The sequence below is a fragment of the Sorex fumeus genome, unplaced genomic scaffold (genome assembly GCF_029834395.1).
Source record: "Sorex fumeus unplaced genomic scaffold, SorFum_2.1 ptg000035l, whole genome shotgun sequence".
Classification (NCBI taxonomy): Eukaryota; Metazoa; Chordata; class Mammalia; order Eulipotyphla; family Soricidae; genus Sorex; species Sorex fumeus.
Genome location: NW_026606092.1, coordinates 7541406 through 7559743, shown reverse-complemented (window position 1 = coordinate 7559743; position 18338 = coordinate 7541406). Strand labels below are relative to the sequence as shown.

The 18338-nt window shown below is 46.8% G+C and overlaps 1 protein-coding gene across 1 annotated transcript in view; it reads left to right on the top strand.

The window, feature by feature from the left end:
• Window positions 1-17349, top strand: part of PPM1H (protein phosphatase, Mg2+/Mn2+ dependent 1H) — a 321888-nt gene extending 304539 nt beyond the window's left edge. Inside the window, exon 10 of the mRNA XM_056117678.1 lies at window positions 12572-17349. Within this exon, the coding sequence (XP_055973653.1) occupies window positions 12572-12719 (148 nt within the window). The 3' untranslated portion in view covers window positions 12720-17349. The remainder of the gene's footprint in view (window positions 1-12571) is intronic.
• Window positions 17350-18338: the final 989 nt, after the last annotated feature.

The following is an 18338-nucleotide window of genomic DNA, read 5'->3' as shown; positions in this document are numbered from 1 at the left end:
ATTTAATTCATTTCAAACTCATGACTTGGGGATTATGTAAAAAGATGTTCCCTTTCATGTGTGTGACACATTTGCACATAGCTGTGTGCTATTTGGAAGAGGGGCGCCACACTCAGGCCCGGCCTCATGTGTCTTCTTGGGAGGCCCACGGACAAAGCGCTCAGCCCTCATGCCACTGTGGCCAGGGGGTTGCCTGGTAGTGCCCTCCCGCCTGGGCACCGTCTGATCTTGTCGTGCAAACAGAAATATGAATGGGAGTCATCCTCATAAATTGAGCCTAAGTTATAATGTCTGTTACGAAAAAAGATCTGCTATAATTCAGGCTCTGTTAGCCCTTGCTCAGCCAGAAGGATTCATTTCTCCCTGAATGTTGCCAAGGAACATGGGTTTACCTTTAGAATCCTGGCAGTGAGGAGAATGGAAGTTTCCCCAGTCCAAGTCTGAGGCTGGCCAAATGAGGTCAGCCTATTGTGTGATGGAAAGTAAGAAATATGGACTCTCCTGGGTAGCAGCCTAAGAGAGAAAGGCAAAGCAACATTTAATGTTTCAAATGGGGCCTGTTTGACTTTTTTTTTTTCTTAATTAACCAGGTCTAACAAGACTGAGTAGGCAGGGCATTAGCCCTGTGGCGAACAGGATTTGGGATTTTTGTCATCTGATTATTGGCTTTGTTTATGATATATGTAGGTTCTCCTTTTCTTTTTCTTATTAACGACAGCCCTTTTTAAAAAATTAAGGCACAATGTTTTACAAAATTGCTTATAATAGAGTTTCAGGCATGCAATGTTCCAACATCAATTCCACCAGCAGTGTGACCTTCCCTCCACCCGTTTCCTCAGGATCGCTCCCACCCCTCAGCCTACCTCCTCTGCAAGCACATTTTTTAGTTTGGTGGTTGTAGTTTGGTGTCATGCTTTCAGTGCAACACGGCTCTGTGGTTTAGATGTATACATAAACCTCACCTCTACACCACCCCTGCACCTGTTACCTCCCATCCACCTCTTCTTTCTTCCACACTTGATTTCTTTCTTTCCTCCCTTCCTGTTTCCGTCTTCTTTCTAGAATCCAGGGTCACACCCCTTTTATATTTTACATACCCCTGTCCTATTATTCTATATACCACAGATAAGTGAGTTCATTCAGTATTTATCCTTCTTCACTTCTTTTTCCACTTAACATGAGACCCTCTAGTTTTATCCAAGTTATTGAGATGCATGATTTCCTCACTGCTTATAGCTGCATCGTATTCCATCGTGTAGATTTGCCACACCTTCATTAGCCTTCATCTGTCTTTGGCATGTGGATTGATTACTTCTCCTAGCAAGTGTGCCAAGTGCTGCAGTGAATAATGGTGTGCTTTTGAATGAATGTTGTCCTTTTGAATGAATGTTTTTGTGTCTTGGAGGTAAGTACCAAGAAGAGGGATTGCTGGGTATGGGTTGTATGGCATCTCAATTCTTACTTTACTGATGAATCTCCACACTGTTTTCTATAATGTTGTCTGAACCAGATAACATTCCCACCAGCAGTGGATCAGTTTCTTTTCCACCACATCCTTGCCAACGCTGATTGTTTTACAGGTGTATGTGTGTGTGTGTGTGTGTGTGTGTGTGTGTGTGTGAGAGTGACATTCTCGCTGTTGTCAGATGCTAGCTCATTGTTGTCTTGATTTAGATTTCCTTGATAATAAGTAATGATGTGGGGGCTGGAGCGATAGTACAGCGGGTAGGGCATTTGCCTTGCACGCGGCTGCCCTGGGTTCGATTCCCAGCATCCCATATGGTCCCCCGAGCACTGCCAAAATAATTCTGGAGTGCAAAGCCGGGAGTAACCCCTGTGCATCGACGGGTGTGACCCAAAAAGCCATTATATGTAATGATGAGCACTTTTTCATGTAACTACTGACCATCTATCTGTCCTCTTTAGAAAAGTGTTCATTTCCTCTCCCCAGCTTTTGCAGGACATTAATATCAGCGGCTCCCATTCTTAACAAACTGCCACTCTTGCCATTCTCTTCTCTCCTTCCCAATAAGTAATTTAAAATAGCATGTTCAAGCCCTCACAAGTGCATGGTGTCTGAAGAGATAGTTCTGAAGGTGTTTGTGAGGATCTGACCCTCACACCATCCTCTCAGGCAGAGAAGGGATAAAAAAAAATGAGCCTGACCCCAGAACATCTTATTAGAACTTTTTTTTGTTTGGAACTCTCTGGTCTGGACAAAGAAATAAAAAAAAGGCAGCTTTGTGAACAAGCCAGAATTTGGGGGTCAAGGGTGGTTTGGGGGTTTTGGTTTCCTTTCTTTTCTTTTTTATTGGAGTTAGCCCTCAAGTGAATCAAAGCTGGCTGTTGTGTGAACCCTTTGTGGGGTCATGAAATGAACTGTTCATAGGAGTATAAAAATGAACATTCTAGAATGGTGGAGTAATGGAAGGTCATGGAGGATGTGGGGGGGGGGTCACAGCCCCATAATTCTCTGTGATTCAAGTTAGATTCTACTGTGAGGCCTAAAAATCTTGCAGAATTTGCAGAAGAAGGCCCTTTCTGAAACAAAATTTGTGGGTTTGACTGTCCCCTCTCCTGTGAGTAATATTCAAAACGGAGGTAAGTATTTACATACTCAAAAATACACCTAATATTTTGTGAGAAAGGAATCTGTTGTTAATATACCAAAGATAAAGGAAGTAGAACCAAAGAACTGTTCACCAAACATGGACCCATGGCCTAGATTCACTTTCCAAGTGTCTGGGCAAAGACACTTCACAAGGCTGCACACAGATCTTCATTTTCCAGACTTCTCTGTTGAAACTTCCTCTCTGGCCGTTGGACCTAAAGACTGTCAGTCCCCCTGCCATGACACTCTAGGGGCTTCTTATGGGGTATTGAGTTTGTAAGTGCCAATATACTGCAAGCTCCTCCGAGCATTTTCCTAATGAAAGAATCCTCCTTGATGGCGATTCCCCTCACCTGCCTGCTCTCCCGGGCTCCCAGATCCATGCTCCTGGATGAGGCAGAGAGTAACAGTGGAAAGTTCCAGCTCTAGGAACAGCAGGATACCTCGGCAGGTATTAAATGTTGGTTTGTATAACCTCAATAACATGAAACTTATTTTGGCAAAAGACTAAGGTTCTTTTTATTAAATCTTTTCCTGAATTAGCTGAACTAATTCCTAGCAGCACCATATGGTTTTCAAAAAACTGTCTCAAATGCAAAAGGGAAGGTCCCCTCCTTCCCCCTGCCCACCCCCCCCCCCCCACACACACACTGTCTCAATTACAGGTTTTAAGAACAAATTTGTGAGTGTTTGATCTTGTGTTTGAAGGCAAGATAAAATCTGCGTTTTTTGCTTCTTTCACCATAGTTTGCATATTCAGATGGAAGGCGGGAGGGGGGGTCCCCAGACTGAGCTCCCTGCCAGACTGAGCTCCCTGCCAGGCCTTCTTTCCCCTCAGTGCTAGCCACATGCAGCTAAGCTGTGTGGCCGCGCAGCTGGGACATGGGTGCATTTAAAAGGGCCTGCTAAAGGAAGAGCCAGGAGATCTCTGTTCTGCCATCAGGGATAAGCACAGAAACACGTACCACCTCAAAACTCAGGGATACCATGGCAGGGGCAGAGAGGTGGAAGGCCTGGCTCCCATCCATCCCCTCTTTCTTGGGGCGCTGTCACTTGCTCTGGTCTAGTACCCGCTGGCACACAAAACCCCCTAGTGGACACACAAGCGGTGCTGCAGAGGACTTCTCTCTTCGTTGTGTTCACCCAAGTAAGGTCCCCACGCCCCGAGCAGGGAGAGCAGCTGGCCTGGGACATGTCAACGGCTTCAGAGCAGGGCAGAGGACACGTGGCTCAGGTCCACCCGTGTGCCTACGATGGGCCTTCTCCCCTGCTCCCCCATACACATTGGGTGCCCCGGTTCCCAGCACAACAAAGAACCCCCTCCGAGTCACCCTCGCAGACTCCGCCCACCCAGTTGCCATAGATCCCTGCCAGCCTCCCAAAGCCTGGACAAGCCTTTCTACCTCCTAAATCTCAGATGCCTGCTCCGAATGCAAAGAGGATTCCTCCTCCTGTTCCCATCACACTCTGTTACTGGGGGCATCAGCAGATGGAGGCTGCCTTTTATATGCAAATATTTGGAACCCATTAATTCCCCAGATCCTGCCACCTACCCTCCCTCCAGTAAGACCCTGTCTGTGCCATCCAAATGGCACATACAAGTTCCCACCCAACTTGAACTATTGAAGTCTTTAAGACTCGCCCACAGTCTGAGGCCTGTCATACTCATTTTGACCATCCCTTGGTGAAGCACCTGAGGGCTTGTGGGAGACAGACTCTACCTGTGGCAGATGACAGAAGACAGTACTCTGAGTGAGGGAGGTGGCATCTAATGCCTCAAGAGGAAAAGGACAGCTAATCTTTATTGATTCCCAATCAAGTGTGGACTCCATGCCGAATGCTTTATGGAAAGATCTCATTCATTCCTTCCAGGACCCCCAGGGGGGCAGGAGGGAGGTCTGCACTGCCTTTATTTCAGAATTATAAGAGGGAGGGAGGGAGGGGGAGAGAGAGAGAGAGAGAGAGAGAGAGAGAGAGAGAGAGAGAGAGAGAGAGAGAGAGAGAGAGAGAGAGTCCAAGAGGCCAGGACATTTTTCCAGAACCACCCATCTGGGCTGTGGAAAGCCAGGACTGAACGCCAGGCAACTCAGATGCACACCCGAAACCCTTTTTATGCCTCGCTGAAGAGGTGAAAGAACGAACAGCAGAAATGACCAGGACAGGAGAGGCCATGAGAATTTATGGGCTCCTTCGACCCGGATGCCAGAGTCTGTGGTTGGGAAAAGAGCTGGGGGGCTCCCCAGAGTTCTCCAGCTCCTCTGCCTTTTTGTTTCTCTCTTCCCTCCCCTGGAGCCTTGAGGGAGCCCGGAGCCAAGTGTGTGAAGTGCGCCAAGACAAATCCCTCCCGGCAGCCATTTCTTTCAGTAGAGCTTTGCTGATCAATATTGAAAGCCTCAGTCCGAGAAGAAAAATGTTCTCAAAATACAAAACTTGTCTCCCAGGGAGACTCTTCTTTAGGAGAGGGAGCACTTCAAACTACGCCAACAGTTCTCTAATGCTGTCTGCCCAAGCATTCTGAATAAGGCATTCAATAATAGCCCTCGGCCTTCCACAGAAATGGCCTTTCCAGTTTCCAGAAAGGCTGCCCCCCCCCCCCAGCCCGCCTCCCAGGCCGGCCACTGTGTAATGGAATCCGCTCCCTCGTGCAGCTTTCCAACTCTCCTGCTTGTTTCTGTGGGCTTTTTTGTAATTAGAGTTCATGGTTTGATTCCAATTTTCATCCTGCGGCCCTGGTCCCTCGCACAGGTATGCCCCGGTAGAGGATCATAAAACATCTGTGTTTTATGGCCATTAAGTCATTTCTTCCTTTGTCACCAAACCCAGTAACCCCATCTGATAGAAATAGAGGATAACACAAAGAGATCTGAGAAGCCATTCTCTTCCCCCAGAGAAAGTGATTTCTTTTCACACCCGTCTTGCACTAAAGCAACGCCTACAAAGGGTTTCATGTCTAGGGCGAGTTGGTGCTTACAGATGGATGTTAATGAGCTCTAAAGTGGCCACCAGCCTGGCAGAATAGTAGGGCCAGAACAAAAACCTTCTCTCTAGAGATAGGCTCCTGGGGTAGTGTTGAGTTGCTCCATTTAGGAGGAAAGTTCCCTTCACATCACCTCATTTTACTGACAGTGCTGTTTCTGATTTCAAATCTGGGTCTCCAGAGCTCAAAAGAAATGTCAGGGAACTGATCCTGGAATTTGACAGCATTGTTCTGTTACTGAGCACCGCCTCACATCTCTGCAGGGAAAAGTGAAGGGACAGTCCTCTCCACTTGCCCCTGCAGACTGCTCTTTGGAGGAGCAGGCAGCAGTGTTGGAAGAACAAGTCCTAGAGAGTCTCTGTAAGATCAGGCTAGGGTTTTGCTTTCCCCAAGTACATGGGTACAGGCACCTCCCTGTCAAGGCAGGGCCCTGAGAGAGTAGAGGTTCCCTGAGAAGAGAAAAATGGCTGGATGAGTCCATCACAAATGAGAAGTGTGTCCTTTAACCTCACAATGCTCCTAGGTTACAGGGATCTGAAGCCAACAATACAAGAGGTGTTATAAGACTGGAAAACCTGGGGCTGGTGCTTTAGCACAGCGGTAGGGCGTTTGCCTTGTGCACAGCCAGCCCGGCTGAGCCAGGTTCGATTCCGCACTCCTCTCGGAGAGCCTGGCAAGCTACCGAGAGTATCTCGCCCGCATGGCAAAGCCTGGCAAGCTACCCGTGACAATATGCCAAACACAGAACAAGAAGTCTCTTGATGGAGACGTTACTAGGCCCGCTCGAGGAAATCGATGAACAACGGGAGGACAGTGCTATAGTGCTGCAGGAGCAATAGCAGAGCAGGTAGGGCATTTGCCTTGCACGCAGCCAACCTGGGTTTGATTCCCAGCATCCCATATGGTCCCCTGAGCACAGGGGTGATTCCTGAGTGCAAAGCCAGGAGTATCCCCTGTGCATCACCGGGTGTGACCCCCCGCCCCCAAAAAAGACTGAAAAGTCCATAGTACATCCTCAGTAAAAGCAAATCTTAAACTCTGTATTACACAGTGCATGTAGTAAACAATGCATTCGGAAGCGACACTTAGATGGTAACCTTCAAACCACCAAAGGAAAAAAATAGCTATAATGAAATCCTCTTTCCAATCCCTTTCCTCTCAAGAAAATCTAATGAAAAAGGTTCAGAGAAACTGAAAAGTGTATAGATAGAATAATAAGAAAAGAACAAAACATATTTTTTTACTTGGAATAAATCCAAATGAATTCACAATCACGATCACGATCATCCTGTTGTTCGTCAATTGCCTCGAGCAGGCACCAGTAACATCTCCTTCGTTCCTAGCCCTGAGACTCTAAAAAGTGCCACATTCAAGGCTCTTTCGGGTTAGGAGAATGAGACCCATCATTGTTACCGGTATTTGGCATATTGGGTACGCCACGGGGAGTTTGCCAGACTCTGCCGTGTGGGCAGGTTACATTTGGTAGCTTGCCAGGTTGTCCAAAGAAAGAATGAGAGCTGGGTTTTATAGTCTCTGGGTCTTGGCTATTGATGGGATTACATGGCGCACGGGGGGGGAGGGGCAGTTGGTGGGTATGACCCCTGCCTACTGGAAGATGGAGGATCTGGATGGAGGATGCTCAGCCCCAATCTGAGCAGGCTTGGAGATCTCAGCCCTAGGACCCGCATGCCTTTGTTCCTCTGCCGGTACTTTCATTATTTTCATGCATGTGGAGAGTGGGCTCAATTCTATTGAACTGGTCTCAATTCTATTGAATTCACAATAGTGGGGGGAAAACATGTCATTGAAATTGAGCAAATCACTGAATGGATTGGCTAACAGACTGTTGGCCAGAAATTTGTGAATTGAAATACATTACAGAGAGGGGTTGAAGAGGCAGTACAGGAAGGCACTTGGACCACTTGGGTTCCATCCCCTGCACATATGGTGCCCCCCCCCCCATGCCAGAAGTAATCCCTGAGCACAGAGTCAGGATTAATTCCTGAGTATGTACCACAGGGTGTGCCCCAAAATAAGAGAGAGAAATAAAATGGTATTGCAGAAAGGCTGAGAAAGAAAACAGAACACTGAAAACCTGGAAGGGAAAATGAAAAAAAAAACTAACAGACGTTTATGGAAAAAATACAAAAAATAGAGGGAAGGCCATATTCAAGAAGTTTGTGGCTCAAAGGGGTGGTAGGGGAGTATGTGTATGCTGGAGCGCTGCCGGGGGTGCCCATAAGCCCAAATACATAAATCAAATACCAAAGTGAATCCTGATCACTTGTCAAGGCCGTTGCTCTTATTATTTTTAGTTGTTTGCTTTTCAGCCTTCTCTCCTTTCCTTCATCATTGCTGATGATGTGACGAGCGAGTCTGCACACAGGCCCCAGGTGCTGGCCAGCGCTCACACTCAGCTGAGGGCACACTGGGCCTTGTGCTCCCTGACTGTGTTGCTTGCACACCTGCACCCCAAGGCTCACACTCTTAAATAGGGCGTGCAGTGATGGTGGCAGTGTTTGCCAGGGGTCACAGTCACGCAGTGCTCACACCTATTCACCAGATTGTGCACTTCCTGGCCAGGGCCCACACCCCTTTCGGCAGTGCTTACTCACCTGGCTATAGGGCAGCAGAGACCATGGCTTTGAGACAGCCAAGTTCAAAGGCACTGTAGCACTGTAGCACAGTCCTCCTGCTGTTCATCGATTTGCTCGAGTGGGCACCAGTAATGTGAGACATGTTGTGAGACTTGTTGTTACTGTTTTTGGCATATCAAATATGCCACGGGGAGCTTGCCAGTCTCTGCTGTGCAGGCGGGATACTCTCAGTAGCTTGCCGGGCTCTTCGAGAGGGACGGAGGAATCGAACCCGGGTCCGCCCTGTGCAAGGCAAACGCCCTACTTGCTGTGCTATCCAGCCCAGGTTCAAAGGCAACACTGCAGAATCCTGCATATGGGACATAGGGAATTTGAACTCATGACCATATGCTTTGCAAGGCTACAAGGCAGACATGCCATCTCACTGCACTGTTTCTCCTAGTACAGTTTGATTATTTTGTGACTTGAAATCCCAGTTACTGCAGAACTCAATGAATCCTGTAGGAGATTTGGCCTCTAGATGAGCCACAGAAGCCTGTAATGGATTCCTTTATCTGATTTTGCCATATCTGAACAAAATTCTTTGCTATATTTGAGCATATTCTTTGACAGCATCTTTTCTTCTAACTTGCCATCATTTTCTGTCTAGCCAGTTCATGAGCTGGGCAAAGATGTATCAACCCTAAAAAATGAATCTACTTTACGTGTTGATTCAGCTAGACATCAGAACTTGAAAAGCTAAGGTCCAGATTCCGACCCATTATGGAATAATAAATCTTTCCCTAGGTTTTTTTTTAATTTTAATCTCCAAGATTTTATTAAAGAGACTAGAAAACAGGAAAGGGAAGAAAGTCTTCCATAGTATGAGAGTGGAGAGCAGGTCAGGGGGTGGTTTGGTGCTAAACAAGATTCCCTCTCTATATCCCAGATACACAATTAATACAGAACCACGAGGGACCTGGGGACCATATTCTTCTGAATATGTATGTGTGAGACCTGTGGTACCCGACCTTTGTGACACTTATTTGGTTCTGTAGCCAGTGGTCTCTTTGAGGCCTTTCTGTTTATCAGGCCTCAGCAGGGGAACCATCCTCAGGAAAGACTTAACTGGCTGATTCTTCCCACAAGTGCAAGTTAGTGATTCCTGCCTCAAAATAATTATCTCAGTGATGATGGGGGGAGGGGAAGGAGATTCATAAGAGGTGTGAGCAGAAGACAGAAGAGATTTGGGAGCTCTCGGGATGGCTCAGAGGAGAAAAGTGCCTGCCTCACCAGCATGAGGCCCTGAGTTTGATCCCTAGTTCCATCCACATGCTCCGAGGTCAGTCCTGACACCTCTACTGTCTGGGATTCCCAGTGATGAAACAGAGCAAATGATCCTGGCATTCACCAGGGATGTGTATTCATCATAGTTAAAGTGTGTGACTGTGTGACTGCAGGAGCATTGTGACCAAGTGCAACAGCTCCATAACCAAATGTGAGCAGATGTACGCTGCAAGCAGCACAACCAAGCATGCACAAACCCCGTTATTGTAGCAGCAGCAAAGGAAACGGGAGTGGGGGGAAGCAGCAGAGGCTGCTGGCACCCTGATTTCAGGCTGTAATTCTGAAGGCCTCTCTGAAAGAGGGAAGTCATTGGTCACTCCAGGGAGTGCTCTCTCTCTCTCTCTCTCTCTCTCTCTCTCTCTCTCTCTCTCTCTCTGTCTTTGTCTCTGTCTGTCTGTCTGTCTCTCTCCTCTCCTCTTTCTCCTCTCTCTCTCTTCTCTCCTCTCTTCTCCTCTCTGTCTCTCTCTCTGTCTCTCTCTTTCTCTCCCCTCTCCCCTCTTTTCCAAAAGCCTTCCTTAAAGGGTGACATTTAATTTGCCAGGGAATGGCTTTTAGTCTTTCTAAAGATTCCAAAAACTAGGGTCCATAGTAACAGTACACTTTTGGACATCCTGCCAATACAGGTTCAATCTTTTTTTTTTTTCTTTTTGGGTCACACCCGGCATTGCACAGGGGTTACTCCTGGCTCTGCACTTAGGAATAACTCCTGGTGGTGTTCAGGGGACCATATGGGATGCTGGGAATTGAACCCGGTTTGGCCGTGTGCAAGGCAAACGCCCTACCCGCTGTGCTATCACTCCAGCACATAGGTTCAATCCTTGGCACCACATGTTGTCCCAAGGGCCTTCCAGAAGTGATTCCTGAGCACAGAGCCAGGAGTAAGCCCTGAGCACTGCCAAGCATGGCCCCCCAAAACTAAAGGTCCCCCACACTGGCTTAAACAACATACAAAGAACAGAATCCTTCTCAGAGCTGGGAGAGTGATTAGCCAGCCTACCTTGGCCAGCCTCACAAGAGTGATCTGCAAATCAGAATGCCAGTTGACATTTGTACAGAGAAATATGAGTGGTGTTCTTAAAGTATCTGGATGACTAGCTCCCTCATTCCCCACAGGCAGGCCTACACAAGGAAGATGATGATAATCAGGTTATTTGGTGATCACAAAATCAGAACATATGGGTGAATCATAAATTAGAGATCTGTAGGCTAGGGCTCTGCCCTGATCAGATTTTGTATAGATTTTATCTCATTATTCATGCCTCCAGGCCAACCACAGCCCACACCCACCCAAATTTCCTCCTACCTTAGTTTTTTTTCTACTTGTTAATAGTTTCTCTCAGCACATAGTGTAGGCATTCTTTTCCCTGAAGTTCAGTTTGAATTTCAATGAGGTGGCTTATTTTCAAATGCCTGGGGGAGCCATCCCATACTTACACTGGTCCTGAGGAGCCGATAGTGTGGAACACAGAGCGTAGAGCAGCTCATTCACAACAAGGTCTACCAGTGGCAGTTTCTGAGTGTAGTGGTTATAACATTCGCCTCACACATCAGGACCTACTGCTCATTTACCAAAACAATCTTTGGACTTTTTCTGAATTCTTATTAATCCTATTCAAACTATTACTCATTTTTTGTATTCCTTTTTTTTTTGTTTTGGGGCCACACCAGGCAATGTTCAGGGTTTACTCCTGGTTCTGCACCCAGGAATCGCTCTTGGCAGTGCTCAGGGAACCATGTGGGATGCCGGGGATCAAACCCAGGTCATCCATGTGCAGGGCAAGTATCCTACCTGCTGTACTATTGCTCCAGCCCCAAATCAACACACTTTTTACAAAACAAATTGATTTTAAACAGCTTAGTCCAACCATAAATAGAAGATGCTACCCTTTATATTAAAAGGATTTTCACCGTAAAAATAAACATTGAAGAGGCCAAAGAGATAGTACAGCGAGTAGGGCATTTGCCTTGCACACAGCTGACCCAGGTTCTGTCCCCAGCACCACATATGGTCAGGAGTGATCCCTGAGAACAGAGCCAGGAGTAAGCCATGAGCATTACCGGGTGTGGCCCCAAAATATAAAAATAATAATAATAATTGAAAATGAAAGTGACTTTACCCATGTCCTTGTTCTGTTTTGGGGATCAGACCTAGAGGTGCTGGGGACTATGCCTGGCTCAGTGCTCAGGAATTGTGCCTGGTGGTGCTCCAGGGATTGTGTGGTGCCAGGAATTGATCCTAGACCTCTGGCATGCCAAGCAGGAACTCCAGTGCTTTGATCTGTTTCCCCAGCCATGCGCGCTTATTCTCAACCATTCAAAGCCCAGGAAAATGCTAAGCCTCTAAAGAAAACCTAGCACCAAACCAAGTCACTCTTTGACATCATCAAAAACCTCAGAAAAAGGAAAAGTGGCACCGGACTTAAAGTATGTGCCTTACGTGCAGCTGACCCAAGGCCCGTCCCTGGCACCACAGGGTTCCCTGAGCATCACAAGTACAGTCTCGTGTGCTAAGAGTAATCCCTGGCCCCACAGTGCCATAGTCTCCAGACTTCAGCATTGAGCCAGTGACCCCATTGGCCAAGACTTACCAGCAGGGACCACCCCCCCCCCCCAAACCTTCTGAGCGCACCATTCAGGAGATCCTAGGAGGGTAAAAAAAAACTCCAAAAGAAAATCTATATATTTAAATGGGGGCTGGAGTGAGCTCAATTGAGTGAGTGCATGCTTTGTATGAAGGAGTTCAATCCCCAGCATCAGGTTGTCTCCTGCAAGGAGCAACCCCTCACCCACAGCACAGACCTGGGTATAGCCCCTGAGCAAGGATGGGCGTGGCTCTAACCACACCTCCCCCCAACAAAACAGAACAAATGAGTGAGCAGAGCACTGTAGGAGGTGATTTGTATATGGCACCTTGTTCATCTACAAGCTAAGTCATAACCTCACATCTGGTACCCAACTTTGGGGGGAAAGATGACCTGGACCTTTTGTGACTTGAAGGATGTTCTCTCAGCCATGTCTGATGCTGTACTGATGGTCTTGTCCCCACTTCCTCCTGCACAGGTACACGCTGGCGGCTCAGGATCTGGTGATGCGTGCCCGTGGAGTCCTGAAGGACAGAGGATGGCGGATATCCAACGACCGGCTGGGCTCGGGAGACGACATTTCTGTATACGTCATTCCTTTAATACACGGAAACAAGCTGTCATGAAAGCCGTCCAGGGGCTGGGAGGACAGCAAGGAAGAAAGCTGGGTTGCCTCTTGGCGGGGCGGGACTTCAAAGTGCCCCCAGCAGAGTCTGGGGTGTGGCCCAGCCCTGCAGGGGCGTGCCGCTGCTGCAGGCCTCTGGCTGAGCTGCCAGGGGACGCTTAGGTTTCCGTTTCCTCTTTAGCAACAGATCTGGACACTCATCAAGCGCCCATGCCCAAGGCTGCTCCCAAAGCCCGTGTTTCCGTTAGTTCCTGCTTTATGCCTCCCAGGTGGCTCCTGCCACGTGCAGGCTCTTTCTTTGATCGCCAGTGTCTGGGGCAGGCAGTTTGGGGTGGAAGGGGCAGGAGACTCCCAGAGGCTGTGAAGCTACCAGCTTCTCCGCAGGCTGAGAGCACTGCATTGGAAGAGTGGGGGGTCGAACTTCAGAAAGTGTGAGCGCCTCCCTTCCTAGTAAGCCCAAGGTTTAGTTCAGGGAAAGCGGTCTCTGGCGGGGATGCTGTATGTAGGTGTGTGTGCTTTCTGGTGATGGTGGGATAAAGCAGGATGTTTTCTTTTTCCTTTTCTGCTATTTCTTGAATCTTGTTTTTTGGGTTTTGTTGTTGTTGTTGTTTTAATTTTTCCATAGAACAGGCCTGGGACTTTCCAGCTCCTTTCTGAGGAATCTGGGAGTCTGCGTCCAGCCCAGGCTGTCGTAGCCACGGCCCACACCACCCAGGCCGCTTCTGGAGCAGTGCCCTGGCCGCCAGTTGCTGTCTTTGTTGCATAACTGTTTGTTCCTGAGTTGCGTTTTCTCTCCAAATCAGTGTGTTTTCGTGAAAATAGGGGTGTTTCCTTGGACCAACAGTCTGTCTGTTGTTCAGGTCCTCCTTGTATAAGCTGAGGTTTGTAGGCGGGAGTCTGGCTTTTGGTTTCTGGAATGGTTGGCCCTCCACACCCTCTGAGCTGGGATCAGGGACACAGGACAAGTATTTGCTTTTGGATCCAGGTTTCTTGGGTCATATCCTGAGCCCACTGCAGGCAAGGTACGACAAGGAGTAGCGGTGGTCCTCTGCCTGCAATTTGGGGTCAGGACATTTCCTATATGTGAATTCTAGTTCAATGTGCTGGTCATTCTCCTGCTGTGTGCGCCGAGTTTCTGCCCCCTAGAATTGTGTCCCGACTCCTGGGAACTGAGGCCCCTGCTTCTATGCTCAGGGGTTCTCAGAAGAGCAGCCATGGAAGCAGCGGCAGACACCAGGTCTCCCCACTACTGCCCTGCCAAGAGGAATTTTTAGAACTTAAGATTTTTGTAAATGACTTCTCTCTCTGAGGCAGATTGCCAGTTGGCACCATGTAGGCCTCCTATGGTAGCCTCACCATTTTGACAGCTCTGGGTGATTAAAAACATATAGTTTAGCCCAATAAAGGGGAGGGGAAAGCCCCTTGGTGTGATTCCCCAGCCTTGCCCCCTCCCCCACCCTCCCCTTGAGCCCAATGCTGGAGATTTCCAGTTCTGTGATGGTTTGAATCCCTTCCCCAAGGAGAGAATTGGAACCTTTCTTCTAAGATAATTGCCTGCATTCCTAGAGTGGTTGATTTTTTTTCTCCGAGAAGGCCTGGAGCCTTCTTACTCAGGAATGAATTCATTCCACAGTGTGGAAACAAAGGCCGGGAGAAGTATTGTGGGAATCCATCCCACCAGGTGTTCAGCAACCTACTGGCTGGGAAGAGCCTAGTCAAGTGTTGTCTTCATCTGCAGCTTTCTCACCTCCTTCGGTAAATCTCAGCCATTCCAAATGTCTCAGGGGAGAAGTTTGCGGTAAACCATTTGCTTCTTTGGCAGAATCTGATGCTCTGGGAAACCGGCCTCCCGCAGCGGGTGTGGTCCACTTTCTCTTTCTGCCCTGACTCCCAGAGTCTCATTCAACAAATGGAAACTTGATCAAAGTTTTCCATGAGGAACTTGGGCCCACCTTCTGTGGCCAATTGTCTGCCCAATCATCTCCTGTCCAGGTTTCCATTACCTTTCCTTTCTTTCCTGAGCATCTGTGTGTGCTCTCTGTCTTCAGCTTCTTGAATTTTGTTGGGGCCATCAGAGCCAGAGTTTGGGTGTAGAAGTATAGATACCATGATAAGTTTCTACTCGATTCACCAATTCACCGACTCCTCAGGCATGTCTCAGGAATAAAGTCTGGAAACCCTGCCCTTACTCAATTTCTGTCACAATCTTGTGCATTTAGTCCTACAGGTTTAGAAAAGTATCTAGGAATTCCTTTTTTATAAGAAAGATCTTAGAAGCAAGCTAAGCCCTGTTCCATTTGGTGGGAGATGGAAAGGAAACTACAAATGAAGGAACTAAATTAGACGTGAAAAAAAAAGGTGATAGTATTGCCCAAGAAAACCTACTCAGCACTAATACTATACTGCTTTGCAAATTGAGCTTACTTGATTTAGGCCTTAGTTTTCACCCTTGTCACATATCATCCCATCTCAGCACAGTACCAAACAGTTGGACTCTAGGAGCATCCCTTGGAAAGCCAAGAGGTAACATTCAAAATTCTGCAGCAACACACACACACACACACACACACACACAGAGTTCTGAAATCTTGTATCTGACTTATAGCCAAATCTGCTTGCCCTGACAGCCTCAAGGGAAGACTTGCTTAATAAAAGGCTTTCGATTTCCTAGCCAAGTATTTATGGTTGTCTTGGGTGTGTCTAGCCACTTGCTTTAATAAAAGTCTCTTTCAGTTCTAAATATCTTTGTTGAGCTGGCTTCTGCTCTTCAGATGAGTTGGTGACACCCTTTTCCTTAAAGAGAGCAAAGTCATACTCCATACATACTCTGCAGCATTTCTCCCGATCATCTGAAATCCCAGTGTATTGGCAGTCAGTGGTGGGGTCCTGTGGTAGTTATAATGGTTGGGAACTGCTGCCCGTTCTTGGGAGAGGTGAAACTTGGGCGAGGCCCCATACCCAGCTGTCTAATAGGACAAAGCCAAGATTAGGGGAAAAAAAAACCAGAACCTTCAGTTATTTTCCACAGTATTACACTTTGGGGAATGTAGGGTGTTTTATTTTTTTAATTCCTAGCCACTTAAGCTCCATGGGGGCTTTCTGACATCAGCTGTGTCCACATTCTTCTTCCACATTCTTCTTCTACTTCTATGTATTTGTTTGCTTCTTAGGATAAATGACCAATGTGAGAGAGACGAGAGTCCCAGCACTCAGTTGGGGGGGGCGCTGTGATTTTGGTCATTTGAGCCGGGTTTTTGCTTTATCAACAGCATCAGTGTTGAAATATGGAGAGCAGTTCTCCCATATTTCTTTTGTTCAGATTCTCACATTAGCCTCTCCCTCACCTTCTTCACCTACCTTCTTTCCTCGGCCATAACTGGTCACCAATTTTTTTTTTAATTTTTATTAGTGAAACACCATGAGGTACAGTTGTAGACTTACAAAATTTGTGCTTGGGTTTCAGTTATACAATGATCAAGTCCCCATCCCTCCACCAGTGTCATTCTCCACCACCAATGATCCCAGTATCCCTCCCACACCCCCCCACACCACCATCACCAATTTTCTTCCCACGACAATTTGAGGATCTATTCTTCCTTAAGCAACCCCACTGCTGTGCTGTTTTCAAAGTGAATCTGTTAGGCTTTTATCAGCTTCTGTCTTCAGTAATTCAGTGTGATCGATGGGGATACTTGGAAAAAGCTCTGAGAATCACAGTCTATGCAAAGAACAGCCAGACCCTAAATGTTACCCAATTTAAAAAAACAAAACAAAACAAAAAAATTATCACTCAATCTCTGGCCGCAGGACACAAATTTGAATTTTTGAGGAATTCATATTTCATAGTAGTTATTGTGGCCTGTACACCACGTCCACGCTGAGCAAACTGTGCATTTGGAATGGTGATGTGTGTATGTGTTGTGTGTGTGTGTGTGTGTGTGTGTGTGTGTGTGTGTGTGTACACTAAGATTTTCACAAGACACTACATGAACAGCCCAACTCCTCATGTGTGGTGCAGTGGGGGACCTGTCAGCGCTGAGTGCATCTGGAGGGGACTGCTCTCATCTACAGCGTTTTTGGTGTAAATAGCTTCCATTGTTCCTCATCGTCTTTGATGCAGTTTTGTTCCAATAGTGACCAGGTAGACAGTAACCAAATGAGGCAGTCCATGTGGCGTTGTTGCTTTCTACTGTGTTTGAAGCACAACTTTGAGTCTGCCCATGTCTACATCTTCCACAGTAATTAATGTGTGTTTCTTTGGGGAAATCCAGAGGATATCCTCCTGCTCCTACTTTGCCTCTATTTTCTTTGTTTCTTCTAGAGACCTAGGGAGTCCCACCATGGAGACCATTCATAAGGAATGTATCATGGTCTGGGTTTCCAAAAATACCCTCCGTACAGTGAATGAGAAGACTCTGCCTGAAAGTGGTTCCCAGGCCACACGTACCTAAATGCTTTGTGATTGTGAAAATTGAATTTTGTAACCACCCTCCCCCCCCCCAATGAAAAGTCTAGTAAATGGGATCTATTTTGTGTGTTTTGAAACCAAGGTGCAATGTTCCCCGGAAAAAAGCTAAAGAAATGTATATGCTCAATGACATTTTAAAATAAAATATTATATATAATATGTACATGGGATATCTTTCATAAAAATTTTTGTGTCATTTCATTCACTTCACTGTCAAGTTGATTCATAGGGGGAAAATGAAACAATGTAAGTACCATGGTCTCATGTGGAATTATCAACTGTAAAAACAGACTCAAAAGAAAATCAGAGGGAAGAGGGGTGGATGCTGATATGCTGATATTATAAATCTTCATGATAACAGCAGTAAAACTTAGATATTTCATCAACACCTCTGGAAGAACTACTTTGGATATTCTGTGTAAACATAAAGAATTCAGAGAAAATGCTCCCAAAAGCTATCCATTCTTTTCTTCTCCTTCCTCCCTCCCTCTCTCTCCCACTCTCTCTCTCCCCTTTTTTTTTTTTTTTTTGGTTTTTGGGCCATACCCGATGGTACTTAGGGTTTGCTACCTGGCAGTGCTCAGGGGACCACATGGTACCAAGGATCATACTCAGAATTTCTGTGTGCGAAGCATGTCTTCCAGCCCTTTGAGCCATCTCTCTAGCCCCCAAGAGGTTTTCAGATTTTTTCTCCCTTTTTATTTGAGGGGGATACCAGTGTTCTCAGGGATCACTCTGGTGACTCTGGTGGTGCTCAGGGGCATATGTGAATAAGAAGCATACTTACCAGGAATAAGTCAGGTACCTTAATCCCTGTATTATCTTTCTAGCTCCACCAGAAGCATTCCTTTGGGGGCAGGGGAAAGGAGATTTGAAATACAGTTTTTATTGAAATTTATTTGGAAAGATACAGGGGAGATGTGGGGTGGGGGGGCGGGGAGAAGTCCACTCTCCCGCAAGAACACAGGCTTCTCCAGTGTGAAAATAAGCCAAGAAACATAGTGACAAGCAAGTGAGATATGGGTTCAAGGGAGAACAAGAAGAGCGTGCACTAAAAAGGTATTCTTGAATGCAAAAGCTAGTGACTAATATCCTTGTCAAAGACAGTTGACGCCCTTTAAAATGCTTAAGCATTTTAAGTACTTTGAATGA